The 12,594-nt window shown below is 53.5% G+C and overlaps 1 protein-coding gene across 46 annotated transcripts in view; it reads right to left on the bottom strand.

Moving 5' to 3' along the window:
- The window catches only part of CCDC57 (coiled-coil domain containing 57), a 97,551-nt gene that overhangs the window by 28,311 nt on the left and 56,646 nt on the right, over window positions 1-12,594 (bottom strand). For 2 of the 46 annotated variants that reach the window (XM_084983279.1, XM_084983280.1), the window contains exon 18: window positions 3,861-4,554. The exons of 39 other annotated variants lie outside the window; for them this stretch is intronic. In XM_084983279.1, coding sequence (XP_084839405.1) covers window positions 4,468-4,554 — 87 coding nt within the window. In that variant the 3' untranslated portion in view covers window positions 3,861-4,467. Of the gene's footprint in view, window positions 1-3,860; window positions 4,555-5,906; window positions 7,963-12,594 lie in introns of those variants that run through there. 5 more of the 46 variants (XR_014820537.1, XR_014820516.1, XR_014820538.1 and 2 more) reach the window with 5 other exon arrangements.

Below are 12,594 nucleotides of genomic sequence, written 5' to 3'. Positions count from 1 at the left end.
TGTTGAGAAAAACCAGAGCCTCCTATGCTGCTGGTGGGAAAGTAAAATGCAGCTGGGAGTTCCCGTCGTGACTCAGCAGGTTAAGAGCCTGACTAGTATCCATGAAGAAGCAGGTTCCGTCCCCGGCCTTGCTCAGTGGGTTAAGGATCTGGCGTTGCGGTGGCTGTGGCGGAGGCCGGCAGCTACAGCTCCGATTCGACGGCTAGCCTGGGAACCTCCATATGCTGCAGCTGCGGCCCTAAAAGGCAAAAATAAATAAATAAATGAATAAATAATAAAATGCGGGTGCTGTGGAGAACAATTTGGTGGCTCCCCAATGCGTTCAAGTTTGAATTACTGTATCACTCCAGCCCTTCCGATTCGAGGTATATACCCAGAACTGAAACAAGTCCAAAGAAAACCTTGCACGTGAATTTCCATAGCCGTATTATTCACAACAGCCAAAAGACAGAAAAAACCCACATGTCCGTTACTGATGAATGGACTGAGGGGGGTGCAGCCACGCAAAGGAATATTACGGAGCCATGAAAAGGGGTGAAGCACAGACACTGCACCATGACCGAACCTCACACACACCCCGCTCGGTGAAAGAAGCCAGACGTAAGAGGGCACATGACACGCGACTGCACTGATGTGAAATGCCCAGAACAGGCAAGTTGTGGAGGCGGAGAGCAGAGCGCGGGGCTGCCAGGGGAGGGGCACAGGGAGTAACTGGTGGGGACGGGGTTTCTTCTGAGGCAACGAAAAGGTTCCGGAACTAGATGTGACTGCGTGAAATGACAACGATCGTACACTTTCCAACGGTCCACCTGCTGGAGGCCGTCGTACGTGTCCTACCTGAGTTGAAGACACCTTTAAAAAGCTATGGAAAGTGTTAACATCTCTGCAGTTTGCTCCATTTTGATGGGCTTGTCAGTTTGCTATTTATTGCCTCCGCCTAAAATATGAAAACGTAGTCTCCACCTTCTAAGAAATATGCCCGAACAGCAGAGCTTCCGTGTCTTACGGAAACAATTTTCTTTGCTTTATGTTGAGTTTATTATGTTTCATGGCTTGAAAACAACAAAGCTTTCCTACGTATGAGAGCTAAAGTTCTCTACAACGGCATTCGTTTCTGTGTTTATTTTTATTTTATTTATTTTTGGCTGCACTTGCCGCCTGTGGAAGGTCCCAGGCCAGGGATCGAACCTGATTCACGGCAGTGACCCGAGCCACAGCAGTGACGATGCCAGATCCTTAACCACTAGGCCACCGGGGAACTCCCTCTGTGTTTATTTTGAAATATTCGTTATCACTCTCACCTGAGTAGGTAGATACTGTTATCTCAGGCAGCCGTGACCCTATTTTAGTGTTCAGATCTCCTGGTGGCTTTTTATATTTTTCCTCATCAAACTGAACCTAGCTGTAAAATGAGATGAAACGCTCCGGATGCCTTTCTCACCTGAAATCATCTGAGATTTCCCCGGGCCCCAGAGAAGCCCGAAGATCAGTTCTTAGAAGAAGGCGGATGCTAGAAATAATTAGGTTTCAGCTGCTATGGAGAGCAGTGTGGAGGTACCTTAGAAATTTACACATACAACTACCATATGACCCTGAAATCCCACTCCTGGGCATCTATCCGGACAACACTTTCCTTGAAAAAGACGCATGCACCTGTATGTTCATTGCAGCACTATTCACAATAGCTGAGACATGGAAACAACCCAAATGTCCACCGACAGACGACTGGATTAGGAAGATGTGGTATATATACACAATGGAATACTACTCAGCCAGAAAAAAGAATGAAACAATGCCATTTGCAGCGACCTGGATGGAACTAGAGACTCTCATCCTGAGTGAAGTAAGTCAGAAGGAGAAAGACAAGTACCACATGATATCACTTATATCTGGTATCTATATCCAGCACAAATGAACCTTTCCACAGAAAAGAAAATCATGGACTTGGAAAACAGACTTGTGGTTGCCCTGGGGTGAGAGGAAGGGCGTGGGAGGGCTCGGGAGCTTGGGGTTAACGGATGCAAACTCTTGCCTTTGGAATGGGTTTGCGATGAGATCCTGCTGTGTCCCACTGGGAACTGTGTCTAGATCCTGGCATCGCAGCCCGACCGTGGGAGACTCGGAAGAAAATCGATAAAAATACAAATAAAGAAATAATTAGGTTTATTTGAGGCGTTTCCCGAGGAGAGCCGCCCAATCGGAAAAGACGCCCCGCTGAGCCACTTTACGCCGTGCTTGTCAGTGAAGGGTCGTCCAAATCACGCGTCTGAGGAGCTTCCCAGCGATGGGCCGGGGCCCCGGCTGCTCGCAAAGGTCCTCTCACCGGAGGCCCGCAGGGAGACCACGCGGCGCTTCGTGTCCTAACCCGGCTGCGGTTCTGTGCCCACGTGGTCACAGTCTGACTTCTTTACCTGCAGCCGGCGTCTGGGAGGCCAGGGGCCTGCAGCTGTGGCTTCACATCTGCAGCTGGTGCCGTCAGCCAGGACCTGCTCCACGAGGCCTGACTCTCCACTTGATGCTCCTGGCTCATTCACGGTGAGTGATGTTTCAGGGTTATTTTGCGTCAGATCTCACGGGACTTTCCCCTCTAAAGGCTATTTTCACCCATTTTTATAGGTCAGGTGTAACAGTCACCGTCTGCTTTGAAAACAGGCATAAACATCTTAGATTAACTGTATCTAGAACGTTGGGGGAGGGGATACCTTTACTTCGCATGATGCAGAGACAACCCGATGTAACTTCTCAGTTGCACTATTTTTTTTTAGGGTCCCACTGCACCACATGGACGTTTTTGTCTTTTTAGGGCCGCACTGGCGGCAGATGGAGGTTCCCAGGCTAGGGGTCTAATCGGAGCCGTAGCCACCGGCCTCCACCAGAGCCACAGCCACGGGGGATCCGAGCCGCGTCTGCGACCCACACCACAGCTCCCGGCAACGCCGGATCCTTCACCCACTGAGCGAGGCCAGGGATCGAAGCCACATCCTCACGGATCCCAGTCAGGTTCAATAACCGCTGCGCCACGACGGGAGCTCCCTCAGTGGCCCTCTTCCTGCTGGGAGCTCCCTTCAGATCTGTTACTTCTGAAAGTTACTGGCACGTTAACCACAGCCACGGTAAGTCTTTGTCGTCTGTGTGACCAAAAAAAGTTTGCCATTTCAATCAACAAAGAATGTTGCCTGCCACGAAGCCAGCCGCCACCTGTGCCCCTGCCCGTCCCTCCACGTGCACCTTGAGGGGACCCAGGATGGAGAGAAGCCCCAGGCAGTGAGGAGGCACATGAAAGGGATGAATTCAAAGGGTCCAGGTTCTGGCACCTTCCCAGAGGAGAAAAGCACTAAAACCTTTAACCGGAGACGCAGATTCTGGGGATTAGCAATAATCTTTGGATGTTCAACAATTTCTTCTCAGCAAAATCTGCTGCACGTGCTGTCTCCTCCGTCACCTCTTTGGAACAGTCCTCGGGAGCCACAGGGAGGCTGCCTCCTGCGCTACTGTCCTCACTCGTGTTCCCGAATAAAACAGAATTCCCGGAGTTCCCGGCGCAGCTCAGTGGTTAACGAATCCGACCAGGAACCATGAGGTTGTGGGTTCGATCCCTGGCCTCGCTCAGTGGGTGAAGGATCCGGCGTTGCCAGGAGCTGTGGTGTGGGTCGCAGACGTGGCTCGGATCCCCCGTGGCTGTGGCTCTGGTGGAGGCCGGCGGCTACGGCTCTGATTTGACCCCTGGCCTGGGAACCTCCACACGCCACGGGAGCGGCCCAAGAAATGGCAAAAAGACAAAAAAATAATAAACTAATTAAAAAAATAAAATAAAACAGAATCCCCAACTTGTAGGTTGTGCACCGATTTTCAGTTGATCCTGACAAAGATTTTCTTTTCCTTTATTTAAAAAGAAAAGAAAGAGAAAGAGGAGAAAGAGAGGGAGCTGCGGAGTCGGGCCAGCGAGCTCCTCTTCCCAAGGGCAGAGGCCTGCAGTCTGGGCGCGGCCGTGCCCCACCCCGGGGGCTGCCGTGAGCTCCAGGCTCCTGGCCCGGAGCGCCGGCCGTTTAGGCGGAGCGGAATGAGGACTCACACCCAGGAATGAAGGCTCTGATGACGGATGACGCAAGGCTGCCGAGACTCCCGCCGAGGCCACTTTCCCGTTCTGCTTCCTGGATACACAAGCCACCTGCCCTCCTTCCTCCTTAGCTGTAAAAATGAGTGGTCTCTGGTTTTGTAACGGAAACGAAACACTTCTGCGTGGTATCTGCTCTCCCTGCCCGGGTCCTCCTGGACTCAGAAGCCCTGCTGAACACGCCTGCTTGCCTGGCAATGCGGCTCTTGGCACAGGTTCAGAGAGCCTCTGCCCGTTTTGTCCCGGGAGGTGACGGAGGCCCGGGCCGTGCAGGCGAGGCCAGATTTGACAGTGACACGCACTGACCCATGGGCCCGTCGCTCGTAGGGAATGGTGGTTGACGACGGAGCCTCCTAGGGAGACTGCCAGGAACCAGGCTCACAGGGAGGTCGAAGGTCATCTCCTGGCAGGTGCAGGGCCCTCGGGGTGATTTGGAAACCCTGAGAAAAAAGGCATTTGCTCAGAATCACCCAGCAGGTGAAACATGGTGAGTTCTTGGCTTCTTAGATTCGAAACAATAAACAAGACGCTTGCGAAAGCCCAATCTGAAATCCTTACAGAAACTTCCAGTAAAACAAACTCGAGAGGGCCACTGTGGCCACGTAAACTTGTTAAGATCACTTAACACAATCAGGCCAAATGGGACCAACGCTGTTTCGTGACCAAGAATAACTCTCCTTTGGACTCCCTGGTGGCTCAGCAGGTAAGGATCTGGTGTTGCCATTGCTGTAGCTCAGGTTCGATCCCTGGCCAGGACACTCACATGCCTCAGGTGCGATTTAAAAGGAAAAAAAGAAAAAAAAAAAAAAAGAAAGAAAGAATGAAAAAAGAGGAGTTCCCGTTGTGGCTCAGCAGTTAACGAACCCAACCAGGAGCCATGAGGACGTGGGTTTGATCCCTGACCTCGCTCAGTGGGTTGAGGATCCGGCGTTGCCCTGAGTTGTGGTGTAGGTGGCAGACGTGACCCGGATCCCACGTTGCTATGGCTGTGGTGTAGACGACCGGCAGCAGTGGCTCCGATTCAACCCCAAGCCTGGGAAACCTCCACATGCCTCAAGTGCCGCCCTAAAAATGCAAATTAAAAAAAAAAACCCACAATCTTTCTTTGAGATTATTTTTTATCAAAAGCTGAGAGACAATAGGAAAAATTTTGTGCTTCAAGGACCTGCGATCCCTGAGACGCGCTCAGAGGCTGTCCGGTCTGCTTCTCACTGTGTCCAAGCCACCTCGGGTAGGCTCGGGAATTCGGCAAGTCGACAGACCTGCATATGACGCCTGGTCCTTGGGGGGTTCACTGGCTGCCCTCCCTCCCTTTTGAGAAGCCAGTTCTGCCTCCATTTGCAATTCAATTTTTTTTTTTTTTTTTGGTCTTTTTAGGGCCTCACCCATCGCACAAGGAGGCTCCCAGGTTGGGGTCACTGCCAGCCTACCCCACAGCCACAGCACTGCGGGATCCGAGCCGAGTCTGCAGCCTACGTCACAGCGCATGGCAATGCCGAATCTCCAACCCACTGAGCGAGGCCAGGGATCGAACCTACATCCTCATGGATACTAGTCGGGTTCGTTAACCGCTGCGCCACGACGGGAACTCCTGCAATTCAATTCTTTTATTCCCCATAAATCTGTGCTCTTTGGATTTTTCTTTGGAACTGGTTCTCACATCTGTTTAATGAAAAGAACAAAATCCTAAATACGTGCTCATTTTCATGCCTGAGAGCCATATTTTACTTCTTTCTGAAAATGATAACATCTTGTTAAAGAATTATTAACCATTATTTTTTGTGTGTGTGTCTTTTTTTTTTTTTTTTTTTTGCCATTTTCCTGGGCCGCTCCCGCGGCATATGGAGGTTCCCAGGCTAGGGGTCGAATCGGAGCTGCAGCCACCGGCCTACACCAGAGCCACAGCAACGCGGGATCCAAGCCGCATCTGCGACCTACGCCACAGCTCACAGCAACGCCGGATCATTAACCCACTGAGCAAGGGCAGGGACCGAACCCTCATGGTTTCTAGTCGGATTCGTTAACCACTGCGCCACGACGGGAACTCCTATTAACCATTATTAAACATCAGAAAGGACACTGAATAATACGAACCATGAGGAGCTTCTGCTGAAAGTTGGTATGACGGTGAGTGGAAGGAGAAACGGAAAGAAATACAAGAGCAGTGCAAGATTTTAGCCGGGAAAATGGTTCTTGGCATTTTAAGCGACCAAGTATAAATCATTTTAGATAGAACGTTAATAATTAATAGGGCTGCTTAACAGACGCAAAAGTCGACTTCATGCTTAAAAACTAAAGGAGTTTTGAAACTCTCTTGTGTAGACCAACCAAGGGAAATCTCACTGAAACGGAGTTGGGGGGGAGCAGAAGGGGAGCCCCCCCCAGTCCCACTCACATGGCCACAGATCCCAGCAGAAGAGACCAGCTCCCACCTCCAGCAGGAAATGAGGCTGCTTCACTGTGGCCAGTGGGGGGAGATACTCTCCTCGCCCAGCAACAGCCCAGCCAATGAGAGGCCACTACACCAGGACCTCCTGGTTCCCTCCAATGGCCTCTCATTTAGGACAGCCCCTCCCACCCGCCCTTCTCCTCTATAAAAGAGCCTCCTCTCTGTTGCTTTAAGGACCTGCCTGAGATTTGCCATCGATGTGTGTTCAGAATTGCAATTCTTTGCTGCTCCTGAATAAACTCGTTTTTCTGGTAAAAAATATCAGTTTTAGGTTGACATGGCATGGACGTCCCACTGAGATCCAGAGCTGACCCCCCGCAGCCCTGAGGCTGGTGCGCAAACATGTGTGGGCCCCAGAACCCGCTGAGCTCGCTGTTTGTCCAGCCAACCCTGGAGGGGGAGGGTAAGCGCCTCTCGGGTCCGAGCTCCGCTGTCTTGCATTCTGAGGCTCCGGCCCTTATCTGGGACCTGCTGGAAGGCTTCGGCCTCTTTTGCTAAGGCCTTGTTTGGTCTGCGAGGACTCACTTGGCACCTCCTCCAGACCCTGTGCTGGCCTCCAGGCCCTTCCTTTTGGACCTCGGCCACTCGGCCTTTGTCCTGATTCTGTGGGATCCGGCCGTTCCTACTGGAGCTGGGCTGGTATTTGGCCTGCAGGCTGTTTAAGAATTACCCCTTTGCTTTAGAGGGAGAAGAAATTCTAAAAATTGAGATCCCGGTCCTCTAAGCGTCTCGAGGGCACCCCGCTCGGGGACCCTGGTTAAAAGCCAATTCCTCCTCGCGCACGTTTCTAACGAAAGGGACCAATTTAACCGAAAGTCATTAGAATATCAGTGACCGCCACGGTGGATTCTGGACTCCCCGAACTTCCCTTTCTTAAAACTGGGTTAAGCCGCCACGGCTCGCACATGATCAAAATTAAACTGGATGCCTTTTTTGATGGCTGTTTCGAGGCTTCCAAGTGGATCAGGAATCTGAAGGTGCTTCTCTGCACATACAGTGCTTACACTTACTGAGGCAAACAGTTAAGACAAACAGGCCTGACGCCTCTGCCCCTCGCCCCCGGCTCCCCCATCCCTGGTGTGGCCTTGTCCATCCCCACACCTGCCTTTGCTCCCAGGGTCACCCTCCCCTGCCCTGCCCCTCCCTCTCCGAATCGGCCCTTCGTAGTCAAACCTTCCGAGAATCCAGATAAACCCCAGATACTCATGTTCCTTTGACCAAGGCTGAGTTGCCAGGCGCAGCTAAAGACTTTCCCAAAGCACCCGAGGACCCGGAGGCTTGAAGAATTTCGCAGTTCCTCAGACCCGCCAGTCTGCCTTCTCAGATCTGTACCAGCGTTCACGTGCTTTGGGTGAGGGGCAAGCTAAAGACCGGATGAAATTAGCCCGATGGCAACACCCTGGAGGGGATTCAGAAAGAAAACAACCCTTTGGCTTCTGGCAAGAGGCTAGACTCCCGTCTGAAAACCTTCACTCCGAAGCCTTCAGATGGGAACAAAATTCACGTTTACACATCACAACTTGATGAGCCTGTTCATGACTGCGGTAACTGACTTCAGCTTGTTTTTAAAGGAAATTCAGGGCTTCCTTCAGGTGTCGAGACCACTCCCATGGTCCTTCTCTTCCTACGCACCAGTGGGGGCTGGATCCAAATCGTTCTCTTTCAGTTAACAGGACGAGGGCGGAACGGGAAACTGTGTCCACTCTAGATCTAGGTAACTTGGCCAATCAGCTCACTTGACCCCTAGATGAGTCCCCTAAAAGACACTCAATTCTTTCTAAACATGTTTCTAAAGTATATTTATTTATTTATTTTGAGGGCTGGGCCCACAGCACATGGAAGTTCCTGGGCCAGGGATCAAACCCGCGCCACAGCAGCGACCCCAGCCACTGCAGTGGCAATGGCCGGATCCTTAACCTGCTGGGTCACAAGAGAACTCCAAGAAAGACCACTAAATTCTTGGTGTTTCTGTCGTGGCACAGTGGAAACGAATCCAACTAGGAACCATAAGGTTGCAGGTTCAATCCCTGGCCTCGCTCAGTGGGTTAAGGATCCTGCGTGGCTGTGGCTGTGGTGGAGGCTGGCAGTGGCAGCTCCGATTAGACCCGTAGCCTGGGAACCTCCATAAGCCGCAGGTGTGGCCCTAAAGAGCAAAACAAAAACAAAACCCACTAAATTCTTAAGCTTCGACCCCCACAAATGAAGGCTCCTGAACAGAATCAAAAACTTTCCGGCTTCTGCTACTACTGCAAAGAATGCTGACAAGTTTAATAAGCACCGGGGCACCGTCAGCCCTCAAACTGGCCTTTCCAACGACCTCACTCTCAAGGAGGGGCTTGAGGAAGGCTGGGGCTCTTTCAACCCTGTCTTTGCTTTGTTTTGTTTTTGGCTGTGCCCGTGGCATGTGGTAATGCCCAGGCCCCAGACTGAACCTGCACCACAGCAGCGACCCAGGCCGCTGCAGTGACAATGGCAGGTCCTTAACCCCAAGCCACATGGGGCCTCCTCAATCCTCTCGCTGAATCGGCTTGGGGAAACCGCTCTCCAGGCGGGGGTGAGCGTCTCTGTGCTGCTGACACCCCACTCTGACGGCAGCCCCTGCCTCAGAGCACTCACTCGGTCCAAACAGCGGGGTCTCTACTCAACCTCGGGGGGCGCCTGTCTCTGAGCCTGTTCTCTGTTGCTCTGACCCTTTGGGAGACTCCTGCCCCTTCCTCTGCAGCTCCTCTGATGCTAGTCATTTACGAGGCTGAGGCTTCTCGGGAAAGTATCGTGCTGAACTCCTTTCTCCCAAAAGGGGGAAATAGGTTTTTTTTTTGGGGGGGGGACACACCTGCAGCAGATGGAGGCTCCCGGGCTAGGGGTCGAATTGGAGCTACAGCCGCCGGCCTACACCACAGCCACAGCAGCGTGGGATCCGAGCCACATCTGTGACCCACACCACAGCTCACAGCAACGCCGGCTCCTTCACCCACTGAGTGAGGCCAGGGATCAAACCCGCAACCTCATGGTTCCCAGTCGGATTCGTTAACCCCTGCGCCACGACGGGACCCCACGTTTCATTTTCTTTTGCGCAGAAGCCTGGCCCCTGTATAACCTGTCGGATGGAGAGCCATGGCCATCCGAAGGCTCTCTAGATTTTAATACCATTCTCCCACGAGACCGATTGGTAGACGAGAAGGGAAGTGGTCAGAGGCGCCTTACGTCGCATCCGCTTTACAAGGAGGGAGACACTACGCTGAGGAAGCCTGTGGACGCTCTCAGTGTGGGATGCCAATTCCCTCAGGACCTAGGTGCCCACCGTATGCCCACCCGACGGGGTGCGACCCTCCGGCAGGTCATCCGCCTTCTCCAACACCGCCCACGGCTCCTCCTCTCCCCCTCCAGTGCCAGAGGTACATCCCCCTTCGCTGCCTTTGCGAGTCGTGGCAAACAGAGAATGGGGACCCACACGGGTCCATACGCCTTTCTCACTTCAGGACTTACGGCGGATAAAGGCAGATCTGGGACAATTTGCTGAAGACCCGGAGAGATGCACGGAGGCCTTTCAGGGTCTCACGCAGTCCTTCGACTTGGCCGGGAAGGACGTCATGTTCTTAGGAAAACAGACACGGCCGACGGTGAAAGAGAGCAAGTCTCAGCCACCGCGCAAGGCTGGGGCGACGGGCCTACGCGGAAAGTGCCAGAGGCAGTCAGGAGAGGAACGGACAAGCCTGCCCACGGGGGTCAGGCAGTTCCCGGCGCGACCCCCGCGGGTCTGCGGATGGGGGATGATGACGACTGGCGTGGGACTAAGAGCCTCTCGAGTCAGGACCACAGTCTGCCCCAGACCGTCGGGGGCCTGTCACGGGGCGCGGAAGTCCATCATCGGCTTTCTCAGAAACCCTCCGAGGGGCACTGAGCAAGCACACACCGATGGACCCAGAATCGATGGGGGCGCCAAACAATCCCAGAGACACATTTAGAGCTCAGTCGGCGCCGGAGAGACGGAGAAAGCCCCCACGTTGGCTTTCGGCTGGTCGGGACCTGGAGCCCCACCTCAGAGCAGCAACTCGAGTGTGTCACAGTCGGGTCCGGGAAGAACGAAAGGAGAGCAAGGAGAGAGACAGGGACCCGGCCGAGGCTCTGGCTCCAGCGCTGCAGGGAGCCAGCCTGGGGGCCTCCAAGGGGAGCGGACAAGCGCAGAGACCTGAGCCCGCAGCCTGTGTCCTCTGCGGAAACGAGGGACCCCCTGAAGTGGGAATGCCCCCAGGCTCAGACCCCAGCGCCCAGGCCGGGTCCCCTATGTCGGGGAGATCACTGCAAGGGCTGCCCCCAAAGACGAAGGTCCCTGGGGCTGATCCTCAAACCCAGGATCGAGGCTGACCGGACCCGGGGCTGTCCATCTCGGCTCCTGTCCTCATCACCACCCAGGAGCCCCGGGCGGCCCTAAGTGTAGGAAGACAGCCTGTCCACTTCCTCCTGGATACGGGAGCCACCTTGTCCTCCAAGCCTGGCCCCCCTCAAATAAATCTGCCACCATTTGTGGCATTCCTGGCAAGCCGGTCACAAAGTTCTTCGCACAGCCTTTGAGTGGTGACTGGGGGCCCGTTTTCTTCTCTCTTGCTTTTCTGATTGTTCCAGAGCCAACTCCAATTTTAGGAAGAGCTGTTTTGTCACAGGCTAAAGCCCCCATCACAGGCCACGGAGCCTAATCGAGGTTTGTGCCTGCCTTTGACGGAAATGGATATGGACCCAGCAGTCTGGGCCACAGGACGAAAGACAGGAAGAGCAAAAAATGCTCGAGCATTAGAAATAACTCTTAAAGAGCAGAAGTTCTTTCCTTGCCAACAGCAACATCCTCTGAGACCCGAGGCACGACGGGGACTTATCCCAATCGTAAGAGACCTAAAGGAACGGGGTCTCACAGCCTATATTCGAGCACAAAAGCCTAATGGGGATTGGCGCCGAGTGCAGGGCCCTCCTCTGATAAATGAGGCGGTGGTCCCACTGCATCCGGTGGTGCCCCCACACCCTCCTCTCGCAGATCCAGGAACAGCAGCCTGGGTGACTGTAGGAGATTTCAAAGATGCCTTTTTCTGCATTCCCTTGACTGAGGCTTCGCATATATAGAGTCTCAAAACATGGACGGGAACTAACCGGCCAAAATTAATTTTAGGTTCACATGAACTGGGAAATAGTATCAAATTAATGTCTTATATGAAAATTGAAGCTTGTCGATCTAATTAATACAGGCATGGGCATTAAACATAACGCCTTGTACGTGGATTTATCAGAAGTCAACGAGACCCTGGGAGTCAGGTACGAAACACAGCCCAGAGGAACGCAGGATGATGAACCAGTGTGGTCAGGGCCACCCTGAGACGTTCTCCGGGAGAAAAACATGTGCTTCCAGAAATTATGACAGACAGTCGGTGGCTGCTTTAGAAAGGAAGGATGTGTGAACTGCCTTTTATTAAGGGAAAAGAAAGTCGGTCTGACTTCAGCTTGTTGCTCTGGATGGAAAGACAAGGGACAGACTGACACATACAGAAAGTGATGCAGGTGGGCGGGAATGTAGGAGAAGCTGTCCCAAGAAAAACGTAGAAAGGAGAGACCCCGGCCATGCCGACTGAGCGAAGTCCAGCCAACTCCCCAACCACCCCTGCCCACACATCTGCTTCTGCAAATGTGGTTCCGCATCGACTCCCTGGCCTGACGTCACCCGGTCCCCCCAGCCTCGCGTGGACCCGGAAGAGGGAGCCCACAAAAGCCTTGCGAAACCCTCCTTCGGGGCGCAGACTCTGGAGAGCGGTCTCCTCTGAGCCCGCCGGCGTCGTAAACCTGGGGGCTCCAGCTCTCTGAGGGCCCGCTTGGTCTCTCGCCGGGTGAAAGAGCTGATCCACTGCGGCCACAGGGCTGCTGGAGCCAGTAGGCTACAGCCACGGGGCTGTCGCCAGAGCAGATACGCTGCGGTGCAGGGCTGCTGGGCAGCTGCCGTAACAGAGGCAGACTGTTCACTCGGGTCGTCCGCGCAGGAGCGTGGGCTTCG

This window comes from Sus scrofa, chromosome 12, assembly GCF_054392235.1.
Source record: "Sus scrofa isolate SSC_HxYL_T2T_F1_AM1 chromosome 12, Sscrofa_HxYL_maternal_Yorkshire_Landrace_v2.0, whole genome shotgun sequence".
Lineage (NCBI taxonomy): Eukaryota > Metazoa > Chordata > Mammalia > Artiodactyla > Suidae > Sus > Sus scrofa.
Note: the sequence above shows the minus strand (reverse complement) of the source record. Positions and strands in the feature narration are given on the sequence as shown.